Here is a 24,449-nt window from a genome sequence, read left to right on the forward strand (position 1 = left end):
AAGGTAGTTCATAGCTAGTTTATCATGAAAGAGTTTTTCAGAAAACGAAATGTTTTTTTAAGGAGGCATAACTCATTGATAGTGTGATAAGTAGTCAAATGCTATTCAGGGAAAGCTGCACTGGCTTCTACCTACACAAAAGCTTGTGAAGAAATAATTGGTTGGCATTTGTGTCTTTGCCATCTTCTTCTTGACAACATACAATAGTGTTTCTGAGCTTTAATACATGTGAACTCCAACAGCAAGAATTCTCCAGCCAGCATGCTGGAGGTTGCTGTGGTTGAGAAACATGATGTAAACATACTCATGTTATTTATGTCTTGAAGTGGTTTGGAAGTGTTGTTTCCCTTTGTTTTATGCCATTCTCAGAATATTTGCTTTTTACCTTTCTATCTAGTCTACAGCACTGGAATTTTTGGGGAAGAGGTTCCGCTAATACAAATATTCCCCTAACTCTGAACAGTTTTTAAGTTTATACACAGACTGTCAGGTCTTTCCACTTGATGAATTGTAACTAAAATTGCATATATGTATTTGACTTCTGATAATCAGCAAAGAACCATTTCTTTAAATATATATATAATCATTTTTTCTTTTTTTTAAACAGTGGATAAGCAGATATATTTTCTAGACAGATACGTTTTCTACCAGTTCTCATCTGATGAATGCACATACTTATTCTGTGAATATGAAGGAGAAAAAGGATGGATAAATGGTGTGAAATTTCTATTGAAGATGGTGCCTGTTACTTCTCCAAGGATTAATATGTGTACCCTGTAAGTATCTTTCTATTAGTTACTGGCTGACTTGCTTCACATATACATGATATGTTTTGAATTTTACAGCATGTTATGAGTCCATTTCTTATGATTTACCTTTTCAAACATTTTAAATAAGATTTAAAAATATTGCATTTTTTAAAAAAACTAAATCATTACTGTGAACTATTATATATAAATAACCAATATAATTACCATTATAAAAATGACTATATACTGTATTTAGGCTTATAAAAATAAATCTGAAGCATTATGTTAAGAGTATTTTTTTCTTATGATTTAGCTTTATACAGGAAAGTATAAACTTAACACTTAATATTATATATGAACAGGATATTTGCTTGTGAATAAAAATAAACCCTATCATTTTACTTCCTGCTTTCTACATTTTATAAAGCCCAGTACTACTTATGTAGCTTCGTAATCAAGTATATCACAGAATCAAACAAGAATGCATATTGTATTTTCCTCATTTTTAAAGAAATTTTAGTTAAACTAAAAGCTTACTATCTTGGTTTCAATTAGGAGTTAGATTTGCATTAAGCAATGGGCAAAAAACACCAAACCCAATGTATATTATCTATACAGATAGCACTAATGTCATAATCGAGGCTGTTTAGTTTTGGCTTAATTTGACCTGTGATCTCAGCTATCACCACCATAATATAAATCTGTATTATTGTGATTATTTAACAATCTTGATTAAAGAATCTATGAGTTAGGACAACATATGAACTTTATCACATCATGCTACTTTAAAATAATGATAAATTAAAAAGCAGGACTGTTAAAATAATCAGTGGGTAGTGACAAATAGGACAGCAGAACATGAGATTTAAAAGAAATCTTATATTGTAAGAAACTTACTGATGGGAGAAACTGAGATTAAAACATCAGACACAGTGATCTGGTGGGTTCCTTGTATTTTATGTCATGTACCCACCCATTGGAGGCAAAGTCAGTGGCTTTCTTGATTCCATCTGTTGATCACAAGAAGCTAATAACTGAGGTTCATAACTTTAATTCTTCTTCCTTTACATTAAACTAAAGAGTTTATTTCCTTAGGGTGCCATTCTTAAATTGAAGTTGCTGTTCAGTACGTCATTCCAGGAAACTTAATAACAAATCTATAACATTATATTTTCTTAGTATAAACATATTTGGTAAAAATAAAGGCATTTAGTTCTACTAGTGTTAGGAACATTTTAATCATTTATATTATTTAGTTAAAAAAGTTTTATATAGCCACCCATCTTATATCGAACTCTGGGTGGTTTCCAATCAGCAATTAAAATACCAATAACAAAATAATATAATATAATATATAAATATATTAAAACCATAAACATTAAAAAAACCTCTACTATAAAAGTTAATTTTCAACATAGAGTTCCTCATAAAATCCTCTCATCCACCACATTTCATCCCAGCACATATGGGAAAGCCAGATCTTCAGAGGTTTTTGGAAGGCTAGGAGGGTAAAGGCCTGCCAAACCTCAAAAGGAAGGATATCATACAGGGCAAGGGCTGCTATGAAAAAGGCATACTTCCTCGTTCCCATAATATGGTATTCCCATAATAATATGGGAAGGGATTAGGAGCGTGCCCATCTATGTTATCTGGTAGAATGGACGTATGTTCTTAGGAAGAAGTGTTCAAGCAGATAAACTGACCCTGTGTGGGGTTTTAAAGATGATAACCAGGACCTGGAAGGAAAGTTAGAGCCAGTGGAGTTTGCATAGCAGAGAGATAACATAGGCAAACCTAGGGATTATGTCTTGGTCATAACAGTCTAATTCCCTGTTTCCCTGTGCCTTCAGGGGATTCAGACCAATCTTACATCTCAGATGTACCATGAGCTTTTATTTGCTTTTTGTTTCAAAAGGGATAACAGAAGAATAGAAGAAACAACTGAAACCAATGCAGAAATTCTTGCTCGTCTCACAGCAGCAGTAAGCCTTTCTTAAAGATTAATTTGTGGGATGATTTTAATTAGTTCATAAACAAAGGTTTCTTGTATTTGTATCTGGACTGTAAATCCTCCACTACTATTAGCAGTGGGAAAAGCAACAACAACAGCAATTAATATTACTTGTAGAAGAGTGCTAGTTATTAAAATCAAGAAACTCAGTTAGGGTAAATGTAGCTAAAATGCAAAGCAAGAGTATTAAAAAGCATGGACGTATTTTGATTTGAATTTCTAATAAAGTTATCAATAGCAAGCTATTAACAGGAGAAGTTCTGAAACTGTTTCAGAGATGTGTGTTTGGACAGTAAGAGATATTACTGAAGTTGGGAGATATCTTTGAATAATAGAATATAAAATACGTGTAATAATATTCTAATAATAGAATATAAAATACTTGTTTAGAGTATTTAAGGCATTGCTGAGAGATTTCTTTCAAAGGTCCCCTGAATTCAAGCCAGTTAGAAGAACTGGGCACGTACAACTGGTCTGCCTTAGCCTGGAACATCTTCACCAATTCTGACTTTAAGATCCCAAGCTCCCAAAATATCTTCAATTGGCAGCACTCTCTCCAGAAGAGTGTGCAGGAAAATCAGACATCAAACTATTAATTCAGATTCCTATCCATATGAAGATAAATATTTAATACCAAGAATTAGACCAAGACAATTTGAAAATGATTCCTACAGGCCATTATTTCTGCTGTACTGTTCATTTAATTTCAACTGAAATAAAGGTTAATAATTCAGCACTTGTTCCATGCAAACCCATTTAACAACCGAGGGCATATATAAGTAAAACCCCAACAGAAAGAGTAAAGAATATCCTAAGCTTGTAAAAAGGATACACTTAAAAAAATTGTTTAAAACAGGTACAATTTTTTCTGTTCATTAATTGGCAGCATTAGAAGCCATGTGCACAGGAGAATGTGTTTAACTTTCATAAATAGCTTTTACCCTCATATCTTCCAGCTCTTTTGGATTATAGTGCCCTTCATCCCTGATAGTTGATCAGTCATGCTGGTGCTGATAGAAATTGTAGTACTTATTTTTAAACATGCTTATAACAATCTCTTTGATTTTAGATAGCTTTCAAACACATTGTTTTTTTGCTTAGCATGTACAGTGAATTGTTTATTTTTATTGCTAGATCTGTCTTGTTAACAGAATGAAGTATTGCAGACGTTTCTCCTTAATGCATCAGATAAACACTTTATTTTGTAATTTAATTAAAGAGATAGTCCTGCCAATTTTGCCCATTAATGCTTATCTTGCCACCCTTTCATTTTTAAAAAACTAAAACTTGAGTCCTGTCTTTGTTAAATGTATATTTTAATCCTAATATGAAAGAAAAAACTAGATATAAATATTTTAAAATAAAATTGAACCAATTGAGAATGAAATTTTCTTCATAAAAGGTAAGGGAATAAACTGTAATCACATTATAAAACTAAAAATAAATTATGCAGAAGAAACCTTTATGTTTGGAATAGATAGCAGCAAAATAGGCAGTATAATGAGCACTTATCAGAGATCTGGAGGCGTCTAGACTTAAAGATCTGGAGAATATAGCTCATTTCTTATTCCTGTCATGGATATTTATGCCAGAATTAGGCAGAAAAATTAAATACTGAAAAACTGATCATGCAGTTTTTGTCCAAAATGGATCAGAAATTGCTCAATAGAACAGTGTTTTATAAACTTGGCAAGTTTAAGATATGTGGATTCAGGTTCCAAAATTTTTCAGTCAGAATCCTGGTTTTGGAATTCTGGGAACTGAAGTCTATACATTGTAAAATTGCTGAATCTGAAAAATATGCATTACACTACATTACAAAAACATTGCATTATGCTAATCAGTACATTGAATACAATTAGGGAACTGCTTTCATATCAGCCTGAGAAGGAATGTTAGGGAAGAGGAGGTGACACTGCCCTGGCACTTATATTTCTTAACAGAATACTATTTTATAAATCAGAAACTGGTAAAGTAGTTCATCAGGTATTGTTGGGTTTCAAGTTCGACAATTCCTCACATTTTGCTATAATTAAGAACTATGGTGGCACAGTGGTTAGAATGCAATACTGCAGGCAATTTCTGTTGACTGCTGGCTGCCTGCAATTTGGCAGTTTGAATCTTAACAGGCTCAAGGTGGATTCAGCCTTCCATCCTTCTGAGGTGGGTAAAATGAGGACCCAGATTGTTGGGGGCAATATGTTGACTCTGTGCAACCACTTAGAGAGGGCTGTAAAAGCAGTGTGAGGTGGAATATAAGTATCAGTGCTATTGCTATTGCAAGAACAGATTTAAACTGAAGCTCAACAAAATCTGAAGAACCATGTAGTGGTCTTTCATGGCATGTTCGGCATAGCAGTCTCCAGTTGATCTTTATAATCAGTAAAGCAATGCTACTGCATGATAAAATCTAAATGTTTAGAAGATGATTAAATAGTAAATTTATTAATAATAAAATGGCAACCATGATGGACTGCTCCTTGATACTTCTCAGGCTGATTTTACACATCCAAGACATCAGGCACATAGAAACAGAAGGAAAAAGCTAAATCATTAAGGCACGTTGTAAGATAACAATTTTGCCAGCTGCAAGCTATTAGAAATAAATTGTGAGATGGAAAGAGGGAAACAGATCAGCAGAAGCCATTAATGATGTTTGGAGAACTGTGCAGTGCTATGGCCCAGATTTAGAGCACCACTTGGCTATGAATGTTTCCTGAGGTTAATGGTTTTGGACTGGTGGCTGCCATTTTATCTCTCTCTCTCTCTTTTTTTTTTTTGTATCTATAGATGGTCAACAGATGGTACTCCTAAGAAGGCTTTGTCTTGATTATAGAAAGTCTGAGATACTGGTTGCTTTCTTCAGTTGGTCTCTACTCTAGGAAAACACTGTGACATTCAGGTTGCTCTGAAAGTTGTTTCAGAACAGTTGTATGCTGAGTGAGTCTTATAAACACTGACAGGATTCATAAGAGTGCAGATATTGACAGCAAAGACTTTGATTTCTGTTGGCTTTAGTCGTTATGTCTTCTCAGTAAAAATCTCAAAAGGTCATCTTTAGGATTGGAGTTTGGTTTGGAGTCAGAGGGCTGTACCTGGGTGACATTAGGATTACCACTGTCATTTGAATTTTGAATGAGAATAGCACAGGGGAATAGGTGGAAGTGGAGTTAGAAACCAGATTGAAGGGCTTCAAATTCTGGAAATATTTTGACTGATTTGGTCCTGGTACTAGATGGCAGAGATTTTTGGGCTATAGGGGGTGATGCAGTCCAGGATGGACTTTTGTGAAATGAGAAATGAGTGAAATGAGATTATAGTTGGCACTAAGTGGTAAAATGGAATACTGAGAGCAGGCTACCATTGGAGAAGGAGGGTGTGGTAGCTCTTACTAATCCCCTCCTTCAGGTTCTTAGTCTTCTTCACAAGAACCAGGGATTCTGGCTTGCCAGTTGCAAAGGATCGGAATCATTCCTTAAGTAGTGGCACAGAAAACTTATTCAAGCCTATTCACAAGTATCTGGTCAACTAAAGATCAGTGTTAAGCTGGTGCCAGATAAGAGTCAACAGAATTAGGAGTGGTTGAACTTGGACCATTTATGGAAATGTAATGACTCTTAAGCTGATGACATATTTAATTCTGCCCCCTAACTGCCTGCTTTTCTCTTACTAGGTTTGTCTGTAAAAAATCACTAGGTTTGTCTGTAAAAAAAAAAAATCCTCACCCACCATTTAATTGTGATAGGATGTGATCACTGGGTTATATTTCAAAAACCTGGAGGAGAGGTCAGTGTATAGGAACTAATGGCTGTGGAGTTTAATGCATAACTCTCTCTGCTGTGAGGAAGAATCTGTTGGATCAGTCTATCCCAGATACTTATTGGTTTTTCAGAAGGTGCTTAGCGACTTACATTCTGATGGGCAGTTTGATTGAGACCATAATCATTAGTTAAAGGGACGACTAAGGTGTTTGACCAGACTGCAGTAACTTCCTTCTCATGGATCTTTGGTTAACTGAGAAACTCAGCAACTTGAAGTTCTGGAGGGTATGGCTATCCCATACTTTCTCCTTCCCTTCTTTTAGGGTGCTCCTCTTTCAGAGTCCAGAAAAGCAATTAAGGCATGATTATTCTATCCAAACTGCATGCTGTGTTTCAACGTCTACATCTTTCTTTTGCTATATTTTAATGCTGTTTTTAGTTTGTTTTATGGGAGAGTTTTATTAATATTTTTGAGGATGGATTTTGCTTGGTGGTATTTTTGATTAAAAGCTGCCCAGAATCATCAGGGAATGGGTAATATACAAATATACAATGTATAATGTATAAATAAAGTAAAAATGCATTTATTTGTTTAGGGTTAGAGTTATATGGAATCAATAGATTGAGCTTACCAAAAGCATTTAGTAATTTTCTAAGTTAAGCACTGTTAACCAATAATAATATTTAAATGTAAAATATTAATTGAATTGTAGCTGCATAAAGTAAAATAAAGGTGTAATGTATAACTAATATATGCCTGTGTGAGTGATATGGCTTTTCAACTTAATCTTGTCACTTCTTTCTTTCTCCAGCTCAGGGTCTACTTTTGGTTATGTACAATTTTTTCTAAGTACTTATTTCTTGATGAGTCAGACTGAAACCTGTAAATAAAGGAAATGCATGTTCTCTCCAAACAATGGAAGGGCGAGGAACTGTTGAATGAGAACAGCTGTGTTGAATAATGCCAACTTAGTTCAAGTGCAGGAAATAACTGCAAAGGGTGCACTTTTGGTCAAAGGTAGTTTATTTCAGTTAGTTAAAATAATATGTAAAAGTTGTACATAAGGCAATGAATGATGCTAGTAGGTCAGGAAACTTCTAAAAGGGTGTGTGTATATATACTGTATATTACCCTGGCTTAATCGAGTTTGTTGATAAGTGACTTCTGGGAAGACGTTTGATGAAATGAGGGAACTCTATGTGCCAAATGTAATGAAAATTATATATTTTCCCAACATCCTACCCAATTTTTTTAGACTTATAGCTTTGTTATAATCTTGCTGAAGTTAAAATACTTTTTTCATGAAGCTAATACCTATAGCATTTAATTAATGCTATAGTTCAGCTCCATTGCATTCAGCGGAGCATACATTTCAATAAATATAATTAGGCTTGAAGCTGAACTCCATTCTGGTATTAAATTTAGGATGCTGGAAAGAGAAAATTCCATCTGTTTATATTACTGTTCCTTGTATAGGCAGTAGACAAACTCTGGGAGTTTCATTGTAAACAACATAACTAGTAAAATAAATTTATATATGTATTCCATCAGCATATTTATAACACAATTTTCTTGATGTGCTAGGTGCAGAGAGAACTGGCAGCTGTTCTTGCTGTGAAAGCAAGAAAATCAGGTGAATATACCAATTTTTTGACTAAGTACAACATTTTAAAAATATAATTAGAGAAAGAAAAACTAGAATTGATTATCTGAATTTGACAAGAAATATTGTTGATATCTGATATATATGAATTATGTCAGACATTTTTCATTTTATATTCAGCCAATTGATATTTACTTGATGTATTATAGGTAGTCCTCAGCTTACAGCTAGAATTGAGCTCAAAATTTCTGTGGCTAAGTGAGACAGTTCTTAAATGAGTTTTGCCCCATTTTACAACTTTCTTGCCACAGTTAAGTGAATCACTGCCGTTGTTAAGTGAGTAAGTAAGTAAGAGGTCCACAGAGCCATCTTAAGACATGGGTTTTCTACTCAATATTTATTGACAAGGACTTCCCAGGCAAGGGAAATTTTTAACCAGAGAGTCTTGGATATTAGTGCCCAGACTGACATAGAATTATTAGCAAAAAACAGATCTATAAGATGGTTGGCTAAGAATAAAAACATCTTCCAACCTGAAAAATACCTTTCAATGGGTATGCCACAATTACAGAGAAGAGTCTATACCAGAGCTAGATTTGAGTTACTGGATTCCATGTCCAGACATGGGTGCTTTCACCATGTACAATACCACTAGAGAACCTGCTTATGTGGTTCATCTGCCATTGAAGATATTTCCCACATCTTGTTCAACTGCCAAATATATGCCCCCTTTAGGCTTAAATATTTATCGTTTCTACTGGAAAGAACAGCCCATTGGGAATCAAACCACAGATTGTTATATTTCCTCCGGGCCTCTAATGTACACATCGTCCATAGGACTGCTAAGTTTATAATCAAGGCAGCGGTCCTAAGAACCCAATATATTGAACAAATTGGTGTATCCTGCAAGGGTGATCTATTATCCGATTTTTGACTCCCTGGTTTCCCACACATGTTTTTATTATTGTATTTTTATACATCTAACTTATCTGTATTTGTCTTGTTATATATTTATGTTATGTTACTGATAAGGTCTTATGACTATTCAATAAATCTCTTACCACTGCAGCTGTTAAGTGAACAACATGGTTGTAAAGTGAATCTGGCTTCCTCATTTACTTTGTCAGAAGGTTAAAAAAAGTGGTCACATAATCTCAGGACACTGCAACTCATAAATATGTTGCCCAATATTGAAATTTTGATCACGTGACCTTAGGGATGATACAATGGTTGTAAGTGTGAACAATGGACATGTCACATTTTTCAATGCTGTTGTAATTTCAAAAGGATGTAAATCAGGGACTGGTTGTAAATCAAGGATATTGATTTATTCTTTATACTTTATAAATTAATACATTGTCTTAATTTGAAATATATGTTTTAGTTTTGAAGGTGACGTTTATTTTTATTAAGCAGCTTATCTAGGATCCAAAGTATATTCAAAATTGTCAAATATTTAAAATATTTGTAGAAATTGCCCAAAGTGGGGAGCTCTGGAATATTTGTTACTGGGAGAACCTTTTCTTATCTATGAAGAACAGGATCTCTTCTAATCTCATGTAAAGTCATTGAAATAGAACAGGTTTTCAAAGGAAAAGCTATTAAAAATTTGAAATGGATACATAAAAGCAATGCTCATTTCACAATAAGGTGAAAACTAAAGAGAACGAGCAGCTTGTTCTATCCCTGTTCCCATGTGTTATTTGTACCAGTTACATTTAGAAACAAATTTCTGTATTCCTTGAAAGAACAAAAGACAGTGCCCTCCCAGCCCCTATAACAGAGCCTTCTCAAGCTAGTGCTGTGATATATTCTCTGATGGTAATTTCTAAAATCCCTTCAGCTGTCTAATTTGAGTTATATCCCAAGATATCTGGAAGATGACAGGATAGGGAGAACTGAAGTAAGAATTCATTATGTTTTAGAGAATTTATAAAGAAAATTTTAGCCAAAAAACCTATGAGAGAACAAAGAGGTTTTTCTTTCCTTTTTTTTTTTTTTGAAAACAATTTTATTGATTTTTAAAGACAAACAAAACAGACAAAACATAAAAACATCCAACTTTCTTTCATAAATATAAAAACAGTGTATCGGTTGGTTTACCAATTTTTTGGGCATCCATTTCGTGGTCTCAATTACAATTACATTACATAATATCTCATATTGTCAATTTTTCAAATCAAGCAAATGCCATTGCAGTTGAAATCACAATTCATTAAAATATTTGTTTATAATGTATATATCGATATCTATATGTAAAAGTGAAATATCATCACAAAATCTCCAGAACCGTAAAGCCTACAAACTTGAAACGTGTTCCTTTTGGCTTCTAGATGCTCGCTAACAAAGGGTTTTTCAAAATGACCATCAGAGCATTAGTATTTTGTATATTATTATTATTAACACGCACTGATGCTAAGGAGTTCTACACCCCCTCCCCACCTGAAAAGAATTCTGTTCCAAATGCAAAACACAAGCAGAGGAGAGGAGTTTCAGTTTTAGTTTCACAGCACCAAGCAGCTTTAGTACAAAACAGTTGAGCTAAGCCATGCCCAGGCTCCTTGCTGTCTCTCCTTGCTCACACAGCAAATACTGTTTCAGTTTCCAAACAGCCTCACACACTGTCAGGACGCTAGCCAGATGAATATTGATATATGCTGGGGCAGAATCACCCCTCTTATTTTCTGCCCCCAAAACTAAGCCCAACCATATAGTTTCATAGCGAAGCACAGGTATCGAGCTAGTGTAATATAATATACATTACTGATAAAAATAAATATTAAATAATTAAAAAATATATGAAAGAAATAATGTTAGTACTATGATTGTGGTAAAAACCTCAGGCTTTTAAGTCATTTGGGGTACATATCTGAGAAACTTCCTGTGCAGGTTGTAAATCCATTTGTTCAGTGCCATCATGATTTTGAATAGTTGCTGAACTAAGGGTTGTAAATTGAGGATTTGAGTATTATCGATACTTTGGACACAATTATTAATTTTAAAAATATGAAAACTTGAGATGAAAGATGACCATTCAACTAATGAATGATGCTAATCCAGAAATCTTGTTTTCCATTTCCATTTAACCATCTTCTGCTTCTCTATTTTCAAAGCAAAACCATTTTCTGTTTGGATTGTTAATGGTGTTTGGAAGCAGTGTGATAAATACAGTTTTCCAGTTAATATTTGTTTGATGCTTTAATATTGAGTGTAATGCGTAAGATAAACATTTGATATGACTGGTGGGAAATGAGATACTTTCCCATGTTTTTATTCAGGACTACATAAAATTTGAGCTATAGAATACTTGGAAAGTTCAGTTTACACAACCTGGTGCTTTCTGGATAAGTTTGTCTCCATGCTAGCTGTGAATTTTGTAATCCAACACGTTCAGAATATGCAACATTGGAAAAAGCTGTTATCTTCTTTAAAACTTTGAGTTCTTTTCCTGTTTGAGTCAGTGAAGGGAAGCTTTCTCCAATTAACGTTTCCAACAATTGATTTGTCTGTCATTTTATTATGAGCTTTACAAAGTAGTTAGCATTTATATTAAATGTTCACTCTGTAAAACTTAAAGAAAGGAAGTTGACACTTTCCTTGGTTATATTGTTCCATTCTGTTTGGTTTAAGAATATATAGGATACAAGTAATTAGTCTGTGTTTAAAAATTTATCTCTGAAGTCTATAGTAATAAATTTAAAAATTCATTTCTGTACAATATAGCAGAATTGTGTTTTCCAACCTGATATCTTCCCAATGCAGTTTATCTGCATAGTGATGTTAGGGAAGGCCATTGTAGGAGAACCAAATACTATGAATTAAATTTTAATACTGAGATAAATAAATACTTAGAGAAACATATCCTGTTCTTGAGTGAAAATACCCAATACACTAAAATATTCCTTTTATAATAACTGTCTCTTGTGTACCGTAATATTGCACCTGAGTATACATTTTTCATGCATTCGGTTCCAAGTTACTGTTTCTGCTAAAAATTCCTCTATGCTTTCATAACTGTTAGTGGTAGCATCCATAATTTCTATTCAGGGTCTTTAATCCTAACATTTAAACAAAATCTTGAAAAGCACCTTTAGGACTATGATCTGTACATAAACTTATCAAAGATAGCCTTCATAATTCAAGTTTTTCCTCAAATGTACTGCAGCCAATTCTGATAATAGACAATGGCATATTTCTTCTTTAAATCCATTGTAAGCCATCTTGTGGAAGTAAATTTAATTTCAGTTCTGTTTTGCATAGCTTTCAATTTGGCATAGGATTTTTTTCTGGTAAACCAATAAAAGTCTATAATGGAATTACTATGAAGTAATCTTCATTTTAACTGGAAAAAAACATATCATGCGTCTTAAGTGAATCTTCCATTAAGGATAGAGAACACTATTCTTATTGAAGAAATTAAACAAACCTTGCTTAGCAAGAATAGTAATCCATTTTGTTAGTAAAGTATATCTAGACTCTTTTTGAGAAAACCATTACTTGTTTTATGTTAAAAATCTTGTTTCATTACTTGTTTTATGTTAAAAATCTTTAAGGAAAATGCTTCTTGCTGCCCACAAGGGAATAATGAAATAAAAACAAGGCATAGCGTCCTGATCTCTTAAGTGGCTATTAAAAAATCATCCTAAATTCCTTAGGCTTATGGGAATATGAATGCATTTGAAATTATACTTCAGCAAACTGATGTTGCTTAACATTCTACCCTTCATTTATTCATGGAGCTCAGCCTTATTACATGGATAAAGCAAAAAATATATAGGTATAATAAACAAGGTGTGTCTGTAATAAAACTGACTGGATTCTTTGTTCTTTGGCATTATTGAACTGATGTATGGCTCTATATAGTTTTTGTATTCCAATTATAAAAATACCTTCTTTTGTTTTAAACAAGGGAATGAGCAGATTCTTTCAGTTGCTATAATAGTCATTTCTATTGGAAGTCTTATTACAACCCAAAGATTCTCAAGCATTGCTACAGCCAAAGTTTTCTAGAATATTCAAATTTTCAATGTTTGTGAAAATCAAGATTTTGAAACAATTTGAGGGGCATTTTATGGGCTACTGAAGAGAAGATTTCGCTGGTCAGAGTTTTCCCATATTTATATTTACCTGTATTAATCAAACCTGGGCCAAAATTAGTCTGAAATATTATATGTGAGTCATTTGGAGTGTGGTTTAAAGATAGGAGCACATTTGCAATTTTGAAGTAAAAAAATGAAAAAGGATCAAATTGCCAAAATTCATTATTATTATTTTTTTGACAACTTAGGCTACAAATGAGACATGATTGGAGTACAAATAGTGCTCGCTTATTGAACGCTCATTCAGCAACCATTACAATAATCCTGAAAAAGGGGTTTTACAATGGAGATAGATATCTATATATTCAATAATTTCCCATGAATATCTACATATGTGCTCATGTCTTCTTGTATATGCAGAAAAGGAACCTGGACTTGTTTAGAATTCAAGCTGTATAACTGCTTTATTTTCCACATACAGTATATTCAGAATCTTAGAAAATAATTCTTAGACTAACTGATTTTGATAGGCTGCACTTTGTACCACTTCCCTTTTATACCCATGTGTGTGCACACATGCACACAAACACACAGAGAGGGAAGGAGGGGGGAGAGAGGGAGAGAGAGAAAGAAAGAAAGAGAAAGAGTCACACACAGAGAGAGAGAAATACATGCACTCATATATTATTTAAAAATTTAAGAAAATTTAACTCTTATAGAATAAGAAAAAGAAAAGGATAAACAAAATCAAAGAAGGAACTGAAAGTTTGAAAGCAAAAAAGACAAGTAGTCATTTCCGATTTTCCTTAGAGCAGTTATTACAATTATAAATTAATACTTGCTCTATGATTGCAAAATAACTCTGTTTTCTACATTCTTTCCAATAATCAAAACTATAAATTATACATTTATTTTTGTCTGTTTCATTCAAAAAGTCTGTAAAATTTTTCATGTCAGCAATAAACTTCCTTTTCTCTGATCAAAGTAGTCAATTTGGTTAAATTCAACTATTCATTGTTTTTAGTAACTTTTTTTTACATATTTTGCATTTTATAATGTCAGTGCATTTATGAACATTATATAAAAGCAAAAGTCCATGACTTTTTCATCTATTTCCCCCCAAATGTCTCCAATTTTGATTGTATATTAATTTGTAAAATTCTCTAATTGAAAGTAAAAAGAATTTGTAGTTTTGAACATTGTAAGGCTGAGTTTGAAGTAAAGCTATGTACAGATAACGAATATGTACTTACTAAAATATGTAAACTAATATTTGGAACAGAAAAACAAGAAGTGAAAGTGTATAATAAAAAAATTTGGTTAAAAAATGAAATAGAACAATGGGAAAATACATGGTCGAAAGGACTGAATTTACTTTATTTTTTATTAAAATCTATCATTAGTATAGGTCATCAGAGAAATTGTCTAGAATTTTAAAAAATTATGGTGGAAGTGTGAATAAGAAGGGGCACTTTATGAATGAGTTAGAACATTACATTATACCATAATGTACTTCGTTTGATATAGAACATTGAGTGATGAAGTCATTGTAGCTTGGAAAGGATGTTTGTAGCTTAATTTAATGTGTGAACTATATCAGTATGCTAGTATTCTGCTATGGTTAGCACTCTTTATTGCTAACTAACTACATAAAGTATGTGTCTTTATGTAGTCAGCAATCTCTGTAATGATTAGAATGTTAGAGTAGGACCCAGAAAGCTTGTCTTTTATTGTAGAAAGGGATGAAGCTGTGAAGCTCATTGGATAGTGCAGATAGTCCTTGACTTACAGCAGTTCGCTTAGTTGACTGTTCAAAGTTACACCATTACTGAAAAAAGTGACATGACCATTTTTCACACTTATGACCAATGTAACATCCTCGTGGTTATGTGATTTACATTTGGATGCTTGGCAACTCACTCACATTTATGATGGTTACATTGTAAATAAAAATATTTATTGAAGATTGTGAATTATATTGAATGTTGTAGTAAGAAGTTGCTTTTAAAGTTGCTGGCAGGTATATAGATACAATGTTAGTTTTCATAGTTCCTGTTAGAAGCTCTTATATGTATCTTGTTTTCTTTTTCTTTAGCAATGAATCAAAGTTATGACATCTGCAGTGGAGAGGCAACAGTGCAAAAAACCCCAAAGGATATCTGTGATGCACAGGTAGAAAATAATTATTCATGCATGATAGAGATTGGGGATCCTCTTTTTTACAAATGTCATTGCTAATACTTATAACTAACTCACAACCCAGCTATACAATATATAATATGCAAAATTACATGGTTTTGTTTGGGACTTTCTGCTATTTAAGGGTCAAACCTTCTGAAAATCAGGTGTGTGGTTACACTTCTACATTTATCCTTTTAGATCAATTTGTAGTATTGTCATATTCTATTTTCTTGGATTAAAATGAGTATGACTGAATTAAATACATTATTTTGGGGCAATATTATTTACAGGTGTTATAGGAAATGCAAAGATTAAATCTTCATAGCACCACAAGTAAAAAGATAATGGTTTCTAGTCTAATTCTTGAAAAGGAATTTAACATTTGGTCCAGTCTGGAAACTTGTGCTCAAGAAACACATTTTGCTTAGTTAGTATTGAGATATAGTTTGATATTGAGTAGAAGGTGAAAAAATATGTCCCTATCAAGTGGACAGTGCTTTTCTGTTGCAAGATGGAAGTTACTTGTCCATTAATACAAAAAATTATATCACAGCTATTTTTCTGGAATTTATCCTACCCTGCTTAATAAGAACATTATTTTAAAAAATTGGGAAGAGAAAAATGAGACATTTTGTTAATTGTCAGTTTAGCAGTATTTTTTAAAATTCCTTCTTCAAATCTTATTGCATTTATTTTCTTGTAGCAGGCTGACTCTATCACTAATTAAGATGTGCTTTTGAATTAAAGGATTTGGCAACCTAGCCCTTGAGGATATGGATGATTTCCCCTGTTGACTGTTTAAAATTCAATAAAATGGAAACAAATTTACCTCCTTCGTTATTTGATAAATGATAGCTGCCTTCTACTTGATGTTGAATTGAGATAACAGATGGGGTGGATTAGGCCACATTAACTAACTGTTATGGGAGTTGGCTCATGTTGTTTGAAGAAAGCTAATAGTAATTGCAGTAAAATTTTATAAGATCAAACCTGACACATAATGGACTGTGTTGACTGTTTCTGTTTTGGGTAAATACTACCTGTGAAGTTGTCACTACTGGTAGAAGGTAGCTTAACTGTTTGGTCATCATATGTAATGATGAGTATATTTTAATAAGTTTTTTAATTAGTTGGTTTAATATGTATGCACCCCAAATTGCAAGTCAACTAAGTGGCCATATAAATTGAATATATGAATAAATAAATACATCTTTCTAAATTTAATCCCTTTCTTCTGTTTGCTCCATATGGGAAAATAGATAGGATCTTTTGCAAGATCCTGTTTAGCTACCCAAATGTTACCATAATCCTTATATCTGGTGGCTTTCAATTGTGTTAGTCCAACGCTTCCACCAATTTATCCAGAAAGGGCAAAAGTGGAATAGCTGTATTAGGAAAACTATAAATAACATTAGCATGCTATTCATTTCAATATATAAATGAATATATTATATTTATAATATATTTATAATATTTACTACAGAGCAGGTGACATATTTATCATTTGGTTGCACGTCATGTCCATACCATTAGGTTGGTTCTTTTTGTTGTCCATGTTGAGTTTATTTAAATGCCGTTTCAAGGCTTTGTTGTTTGAGATTTAAAAACAAAGAAATTCATTAAGCATTCATTTGCTCTAATAAGCAGCATGGTAATAAGATTATGTGAGTGAATTATAGGAAACAAAAGTATCTCAATCCAGACATTTAATTGGTTTGAAAACTACTTTGGACATTTGCAAATTTGGTAACATGCATATTAACTAATACCCCATTTTTTTTATTTTAAAGAAATTATTGGGTGTGTTGAACTGAAATGAAACAGATAAGTCCACACAAGACCATGTATTAATTTGCATATTTGACCATTTGGTAGCACTAATGAATATATTTTTCCTGTAAACAAAATTATTATTGAACACTGCTTACAATGTATTAATTTACCAATTGTGTATATAATCATTCTGTTCAATAAGGCAGTAGATTTTATTGGTTGCCAAGTATGAATCAGAATCCTAACAATTTTCTTGCTTCTCTAAATTTCTCATTATGTCTTGGAGTGTCTTACCTGACAGAACAATACTAACGCTAAACTATTGTAGTTAGTGGTATAGCCCAGAAGTGTCAAACTCAATTTCATTGTGTGATCTTGAGGGGCCAGGTGGGCATGGCCAAATGGGTAGACATGGCTAGTTTGATGCCACTCTCCAAACTGCTGGCATGTTTCCTCTTTACATTGGATAGACCAGTCCAAAGCCAGGCTGGCCCGATCTTTCCTCTTCACATTAGGTAGACTAGGACGGCCCTGGGGGCTGGATCCAACCACATTGCAGGCTGGATCCGGCCCGTGGGCCTTGAGTTTGACACCTCCTGGTATAGCCTGATTCACCAAGCTAATCAATTCTGATTTATTTAATAAAACATAAACATTTTGGACTAGACACTTCTTCAGCCCAATCATGTCACATGATTGTTGTTATGGGGGAAAATAGGAGGAGGAAGGAGTATTAGGTATGTTCACTGCCTTTTGTTAGTTATAAGAATAATAAAGATGAGGTAAGAAAATTGGGGGAGAGAGAAACCTGTGCTGTTTCAAGTGTTCTTCACAGATTGTTAGACATCCAGTTTGTTGAGTATAATTAAAGTGTACATTCATGATCATGCAATTAGGTGACTTTGGGCCAGACCCTCTCCTTCAGCCACAGAATCCATTCAATTTTTATTATGATATAATTGGTGATTAAAAGCAGGATAAGTAAATCTATATATATAAAAACAAAATACCACTCACGTATCATTACAAAATCTCCAGAACCGTGAAGCCTACAAACTTGAAATTTGGTACGTGTGTTCCTCTTGGCTTCTAGATGCTCACTAAGAAAGGATTTCTTGAAATGACCATCAGACAATTAGTATTTCATATATTATTATTATTAATAATAATATACTCTGATGCTAAGGAGTTCTATTTTCCCTCCCCACCTGAAAAGAAATCTGTTCCAAATTCAAAACACAAGCAGAGGAGAGGAATTTCAGTTTCAGTTTCAGAGCACCAAGCAGCTTTAGTACAGAACATGTCCAGGCTATCTCCTTGTTCACACAGCAAATACTGTTTCAGTTTCCAAACAGCCTTCAACTCTCTCAAACACTGACTGAACGCTAGCCAAATGAATACCGATTGATGATGCTGGTAGGCAGAGGCACATTCCCCCCCCCTTATTTTCCTCCCCCAAAACTAAGCCCGATCACAAAGTTTCATAGAGAAGCATGGGTATAGAGCTAGTAATGGATAAATGTAAGTTTGTAGGAAATGAACTTGTGGAAAATCTGTTTAAAACATTCATTTTTTCACTTCATAATAAAGATATTTAAATTTTCACTTAGAACACACAGATAATCTTCATTTATCAATGGTAATTTGGACTGGAGTTTTGTTGCTACATGATGTGGTAATAAAACACGACATGACTGGAGCTTAGAAATCACTGCACTTCTGGCTGCTGTCATTAAGGGAATTATTGCCAGTTACCAAGGTCATGTAGTCATGTAGGTGTAGTTCCTGCTTGAGACCTCCTGTTGGTTTCCCCATTTACTTTGCTTGTTGGAAGTTGGCAGAAAAGGTTGCAAGTGGCAATCACATGACTCCATGATGTTGTGATGTCATAATTGCAAGCTGGGCATCAAGTTATAATAAGCTCATTCTGCATTGTTTCGATTTCTCCCTTTGTCCTACTTAACATAAACCTGACATATTAAGATTTACTACTAGATCCATATGTGGCATTTGATTCCCCAAAAAGGTGGCACACCAACTTTAGGGTACCTTTATTTTTGAGTTGGTTTTTCGGAGTCTGTAATACTTCAAAGAGTAAACAGGATCATGACAGAAACAAAATGTATTTTTTAATTAAATGCAGTTAAGTATTATTCCCATATTTTACTACTTTCTCATAACTGATTTAAATTACTACATTTGGGAAAAACGTCTGGAACAGTTTTATTGATTGTTGCATTCATATTCTACCTTTTGGTAAGTTTAGGGTGACGTTTTCTCTTCATTCTTTCTGAAGTGAGATTGGCTAAGAAAGAATAATTGATCAGAATCACCCAATGAACTCTGCACTTTAGAGAGTAACTTGAATTTGGAGGATCTTGATAATAAGTCCAATTTCTTTATCACTATGCTATCAATATGAAAAGACACCTGATGTCTTTTATATTCTTAAATTGTGTCTGTATGCACATAGAGACATTAGTATATCAAAATGCTGCTAATTATCTTTCACAGACACTTGATAATATCTCCATGCAAAATATTTTTATAGACTGTCATGTCTGAAACAACAAAAATCAAATTTATATACATATCCTTTGTTCTTTTATCTAACATGTTTTAATAGTTATATGTTATACATACAAAGAAGGGTGGAGTGTGTGAAATAGAAGCTTGTGCTGTTATTTTTAGGAATGACGGACTCTCTTGCTCTCCATTCTTTTCCAGGGCTGATCTTGGCTAACTTTCCAATGAATTTGTAACTTTTACTGTGGTTCTCTTATGTAACAGGAAACAAGTTGACGGGAACAAATGCACTGCCTGCATATCAGCTGCATCCATAACAGCAGCTTACTTAGTTCAGCATTGGCTCTGCTATGTTGAACAGATAGCATCACATAGGAGGAGGAGATTCTGTGACTTGTTTGGTGCCCGTTTTGTTTTTATAAGCAAGAAACAACAGTTTGCTCAGCATAAAATTGAAACAATTCAGAGGGTGAAATGGAGAAGATGAAATTTTGGTGAAATTCAAAGTTTGTGAGTGTCATGTCCTGGGACTGTGGATTTAAATATCTTTTTCCTTTTCCACCAACACTGAAGGCAGGAGTTATGTGCAAGATTCAGGAACGAGAAGATATTGGGCACATCGAACTTGTCCAGAAATTTGCAAAAGAAAATTGTCATGTTCCACAGGCAAACAAAAGAGAACCAGTGAATACAGACCAGGTAGGACATTTTCCCATTTTTCCCCCAGATATTAAATAGTAAAGTAACACTGGACACAGTTTAGGAATGATTCATAGTGGAGTCAATGAAATTGAATTTTGAATGTAATTTTATGAATACTTACTTAAAAGTAAGTGCTGTTTAAATAACTACATACATGCATACATACATACATACATACATACATACATACATACATACATACATACAGGAGAGAATGGGAGAGAGAAAGAGAGAGTCATAACTGATGACATTTCACATCTTTGACTGGTACTCATAATTTACTTTATTCATCTGGCATTTTTTCAGATTCTTCCCTTTCAAAATGAAAGTGAACTTTGAACCAAACTCAACTTGGCACCTTCCAGATGTGTTCCCAGCAGATTGGGAAGGTGCTAGGATGAGGAAGAGTTTCCTTGAGCTGTTTAGGCTAATAGACAAAAAGTAATGCGTCTAAAGTGTTGCAGCTGCATGAATATACTGGCTGGTAATTTAAGAATTATAGTCTCAGGGACATGGTCCATGTTAAAGCCTCAATTAAATTAAGTAACTCACATGACATTCAAATCTTTAGCATTTAAACTAAAGATGTGATGTAATTATATTAACTATTGATTACCAATATATGCTTGGGTGTGTGTGTGTGTGTTTTTTTTGTTGTTTTTTTTTGGTGCTTAGGAAATCCAAACCAGGTGTTCAGGTATTTTAAGAAGTTTTACATTCTTGAAATATGTGATAGACCCTGCATTTTTGCATACTGACAGTTCCTGCAAAATATTGTTTCTTAACTTTGAATCCCAGGCATTTAAATCGAAGCAGTCTATCTTCTTCTCTCAGTTAAGAGATCATTTTTCCTATGGTGCTTCAATCCTGTCCTTCCTGTTAATACATTTAATGTACTAAATTTTGAAGGATTTTCTACTCCAATCATTTCTTATTATTAACTGTTGATAGGGGCTGATGCTAATTCAAAATAATGGAATATACCTTTTATTATACTATTTTTAGAATTAATTAAATGTGACCAGCATACTTGCATTATTGGGCAACACTGGAATAAATGGTAATAGTTATGGCAAAGAGAATCTATTTTCAGATATTTAAAACTGGCAAAGGACTGCAAGTTTTTTTTTACTCTTAGGAGTTAATCATATTTGGGATTACACTGTGTTGTCTTGATCTCTAGAAAAGGACATTTGTGGAGTCTGATTTCTATCTGCAAAGCAAAATACTTTTCTGTGTACAGTATTCCACAAGCCCATGATTTCTTTTATCAACTTTCAGTGTGCTTTTTAAAAGTTATTTTTCTCTCTCCCTTTCCCCCCAGTAATGCTGATTGTTCATATTATTCATTTATTTATTTAATCACATTTGTATAACTGCCAATTCACATAGTAACTCTGGGAAGTATACAAAATAAAACAGTCAAAATATATAAAATCATTAAAACATCCAATTGAAGTTAAAATATAAAATAAAAGCAAGATTAAGAGAATGGTGTTGAAATGTGCAAAATTGCATTCAGTTGCCATATAGCCATCTAGCAGGCTCCATTTTGTCATAGTTTTAGGGCTTTCTGGCAGTCTGATAGGGTTGGGACCAGCCTCAGCATAGGGAGGGGATGATGTTTCACAGAATGGGGGCATGGCAGAACTAGTTTTCCTTCTAGGTCCTGCCTGATTAAACTCCTACAAAACGCATTTCCTGTTGGAGCAGATAGAACAGGGAGATTTAAGTGGGAAAAGGTCCCTCAAATGTCCCCTTGTATGCCATCCCATTATTATTTAATTTGTTGGGTTTTTTTAATCATCATGTTTCTGCAATGTGATAATTTACATTAAATTGATGCTTCTTTAAATGATATTAAAAATAAGTTCATAAAAAATCCTACTAGAAACATTATTTTATTTATTTATTTAGCATATGGCACATGTTAGCCAGGGATCACCGAGGTGGCTGCCTGCCTCTGTGAAAGGAATTTTTTCGGGCGGTGTTATCTTTACCCATGGGATGCTCAAATGCCAGTAGGTATTCAGGGGAGGTCCTTTCCTGTTCCTGTGCAGTTTATTCGCTCATGGGAATTGAGCCACCGAGCAAGCCCAGCATCTTTCCACATGAGCCACCATGGCCCCAACTAGAAACAAATCAAGTAGAATGCAGTGGAATAATTGTTAATTTGTTTTTGTTTTTACATTTTCTCAAAACTCAGTTTCTGCAATAGTGGTGTGATGACTTTTTTTTATCTTTGGTGGGAAACAATGCAAAAATAATGAATAAATACTTAGCACATTTAAAAATGCTAAAAATCACTTTAGCTTGCACAGGTGGGTCATGCTATGCTCTGAAATCGTTTCGGTACCAATGTGCAACAAATAATAATAAACCTGTGGCCAGTGCTGCAAAAAATTGCCATCTATATAGTGAAGGGTTTGGTTCAACACTTGATAATTTACATAATTAGCATAATTACAAAAGGAAAGGTGGTATCTAAAGTATATGGGAAATGATGGCATATCGAAAATGGAATGGGACATCTTGGCACTGTCATCTCAGCTCCACCAGCTTGCCATGGCCATGTTGCCATGGACCTTGGTGTGGCCATCTTAGTGCGGGACAAATTGCCATGGGAAACTTGCCATGGGAAAACTCTATGGGCCTCCTGCAGCACCTCCTTTCACTGGAGGCAGCCATTGACCATGGTGTCATGACAGACCACATCTCTGGATCTGACATTCCGTGGGCACATCTGCTCGGTCAGATCAGAGCATGTCTGTTCTGCATGACTATCTGCTGTGTCAACATTGCTAACTGCAAGAGAGTGAGGCATCCAGCCTACTGCCACCAGGCAAGGCTTCTGCCTATTCCACATTCAGCCGCTTCTTTTTCCCTGTGGACCCTCATGGGTGGGTGGCATCCACATCCATCTTGGTGTTGCAGATCTCTCCTTCAGCATGCTGCCCAGCAGAGAGAGGGGCAAGCAGGGATGATGACACTGTACGGCAACTGTCAGTGATTTCAGTTGTCCTGCATCAAGTTTTCTGTGGTGATTTTCCTGTACCAAGATGGCTGTGGATATGTGGTTATCCATGGTCTCAGTGTAGATGAGAATGTCATTCAAATAGACAAGGACCTCCTTATAGAGATGCTCGTGTAACACCTCATTTATTAACTGAATAAACACTCTCTTGCTAGGTTTTTGTCTATATATTTGCACATTTCTTAGGGCAACTTCTGGAATCTTGACACCCAATACATCACATGACGCTGCCATGATGGTGTGAGTTTGACAGCCCTGTCATAGACCCTAACAGAAAGTAACATAAATACATGTATATTGGTCTCAAGTCATGACATGTTATATGGGTAAACTTTTGAACCTTTAGCTAGGGTTCAGTTGCTTGCAAGAACCCATAAAATTGTATAAAACTATATCAATGAACTCAGCTTATTCACATTAAAAAGTTTCAAGCCTTTTAGAAAATCTCAACAAATTGAACGTGATTTAACACATCACATTTATTAATTGATTAGATATTTATAATGTCATATATAACCTGCATCTGCATCACTCAATTTTCTCCTCCCTTTTCCTCCCTCCAATATATTCCCATTTAAATTCTAATCAAACTGTGGTTCTTGAAAGCTTGTGCCTTTAATTAACATTTATTGTCTGAAAAAGAACTAGTAGATTTTAATTTTTTCCTCATTAGATATTCAGTTTAATTATGTACTATGGTATATTGAAATTCATTTGAAAGAAAAAGATTATTGAAATTGCTGACCTTAACTAATAGAAAATATTAGAAGAACAGATTGTTTTATTTATTTTTTCTCTCACACTATTTGGAAACAATAGTTGCCTTCTTTTGCTTGCTTATGGAAGAGGTACCTATTGAAATAGTTGACAAATAAAAATACTTAACATTTATAATTGCATTGTTAGATAAAGTGTTTTTTGCTTCCAGTTTTTATATATATATTTGTAAATTTAGTATATGTGCTGTGCAAGCAAGCACTATATTTGTAAATTGGAAAATATCTTTCTCTGCTATATACTAATTTAGGATGTTTCCCAGAAATCAAAACAAAACTCTAGAAACATAGGA

At 33.9% G+C, this 24,449-nt stretch overlaps 1 protein-coding gene across 1 annotated transcript in view; it reads left to right on the plus strand.

Annotated features, from left to right (window-relative positions):
- Positions 1–24,449, plus strand: part of RAPGEF5 (Rap guanine nucleotide exchange factor 5) — a 101,084-nt gene that overhangs the window by 19,461 nt on the left and 57,174 nt on the right. Inside the window, exons 5-9 of the mRNA XM_026678008.2 lie at positions 608–776; positions 2,665–2,731; positions 8,107–8,155; positions 15,260–15,336; positions 20,218–20,343. Coding sequence (XP_026533793.1) covers positions 608–776; positions 2,665–2,731; positions 8,107–8,155; positions 15,260–15,336; positions 20,218–20,343 — 488 coding nt within the window. The remainder of the gene's footprint in view (positions 1–607; positions 777–2,664; positions 2,732–8,106; positions 8,156–15,259; positions 15,337–20,217; positions 20,344–24,449) is intronic.

This window comes from Notechis scutatus, chromosome Z, assembly GCF_049901735.1.
Source record: "Notechis scutatus isolate UNSWTSFEM ecotype Mainland chromosome Z, rNotScu1.2, whole genome shotgun sequence".
NCBI lineage: Eukaryota > Metazoa > Chordata > Lepidosauria > Squamata > Elapidae > Notechis > Notechis scutatus.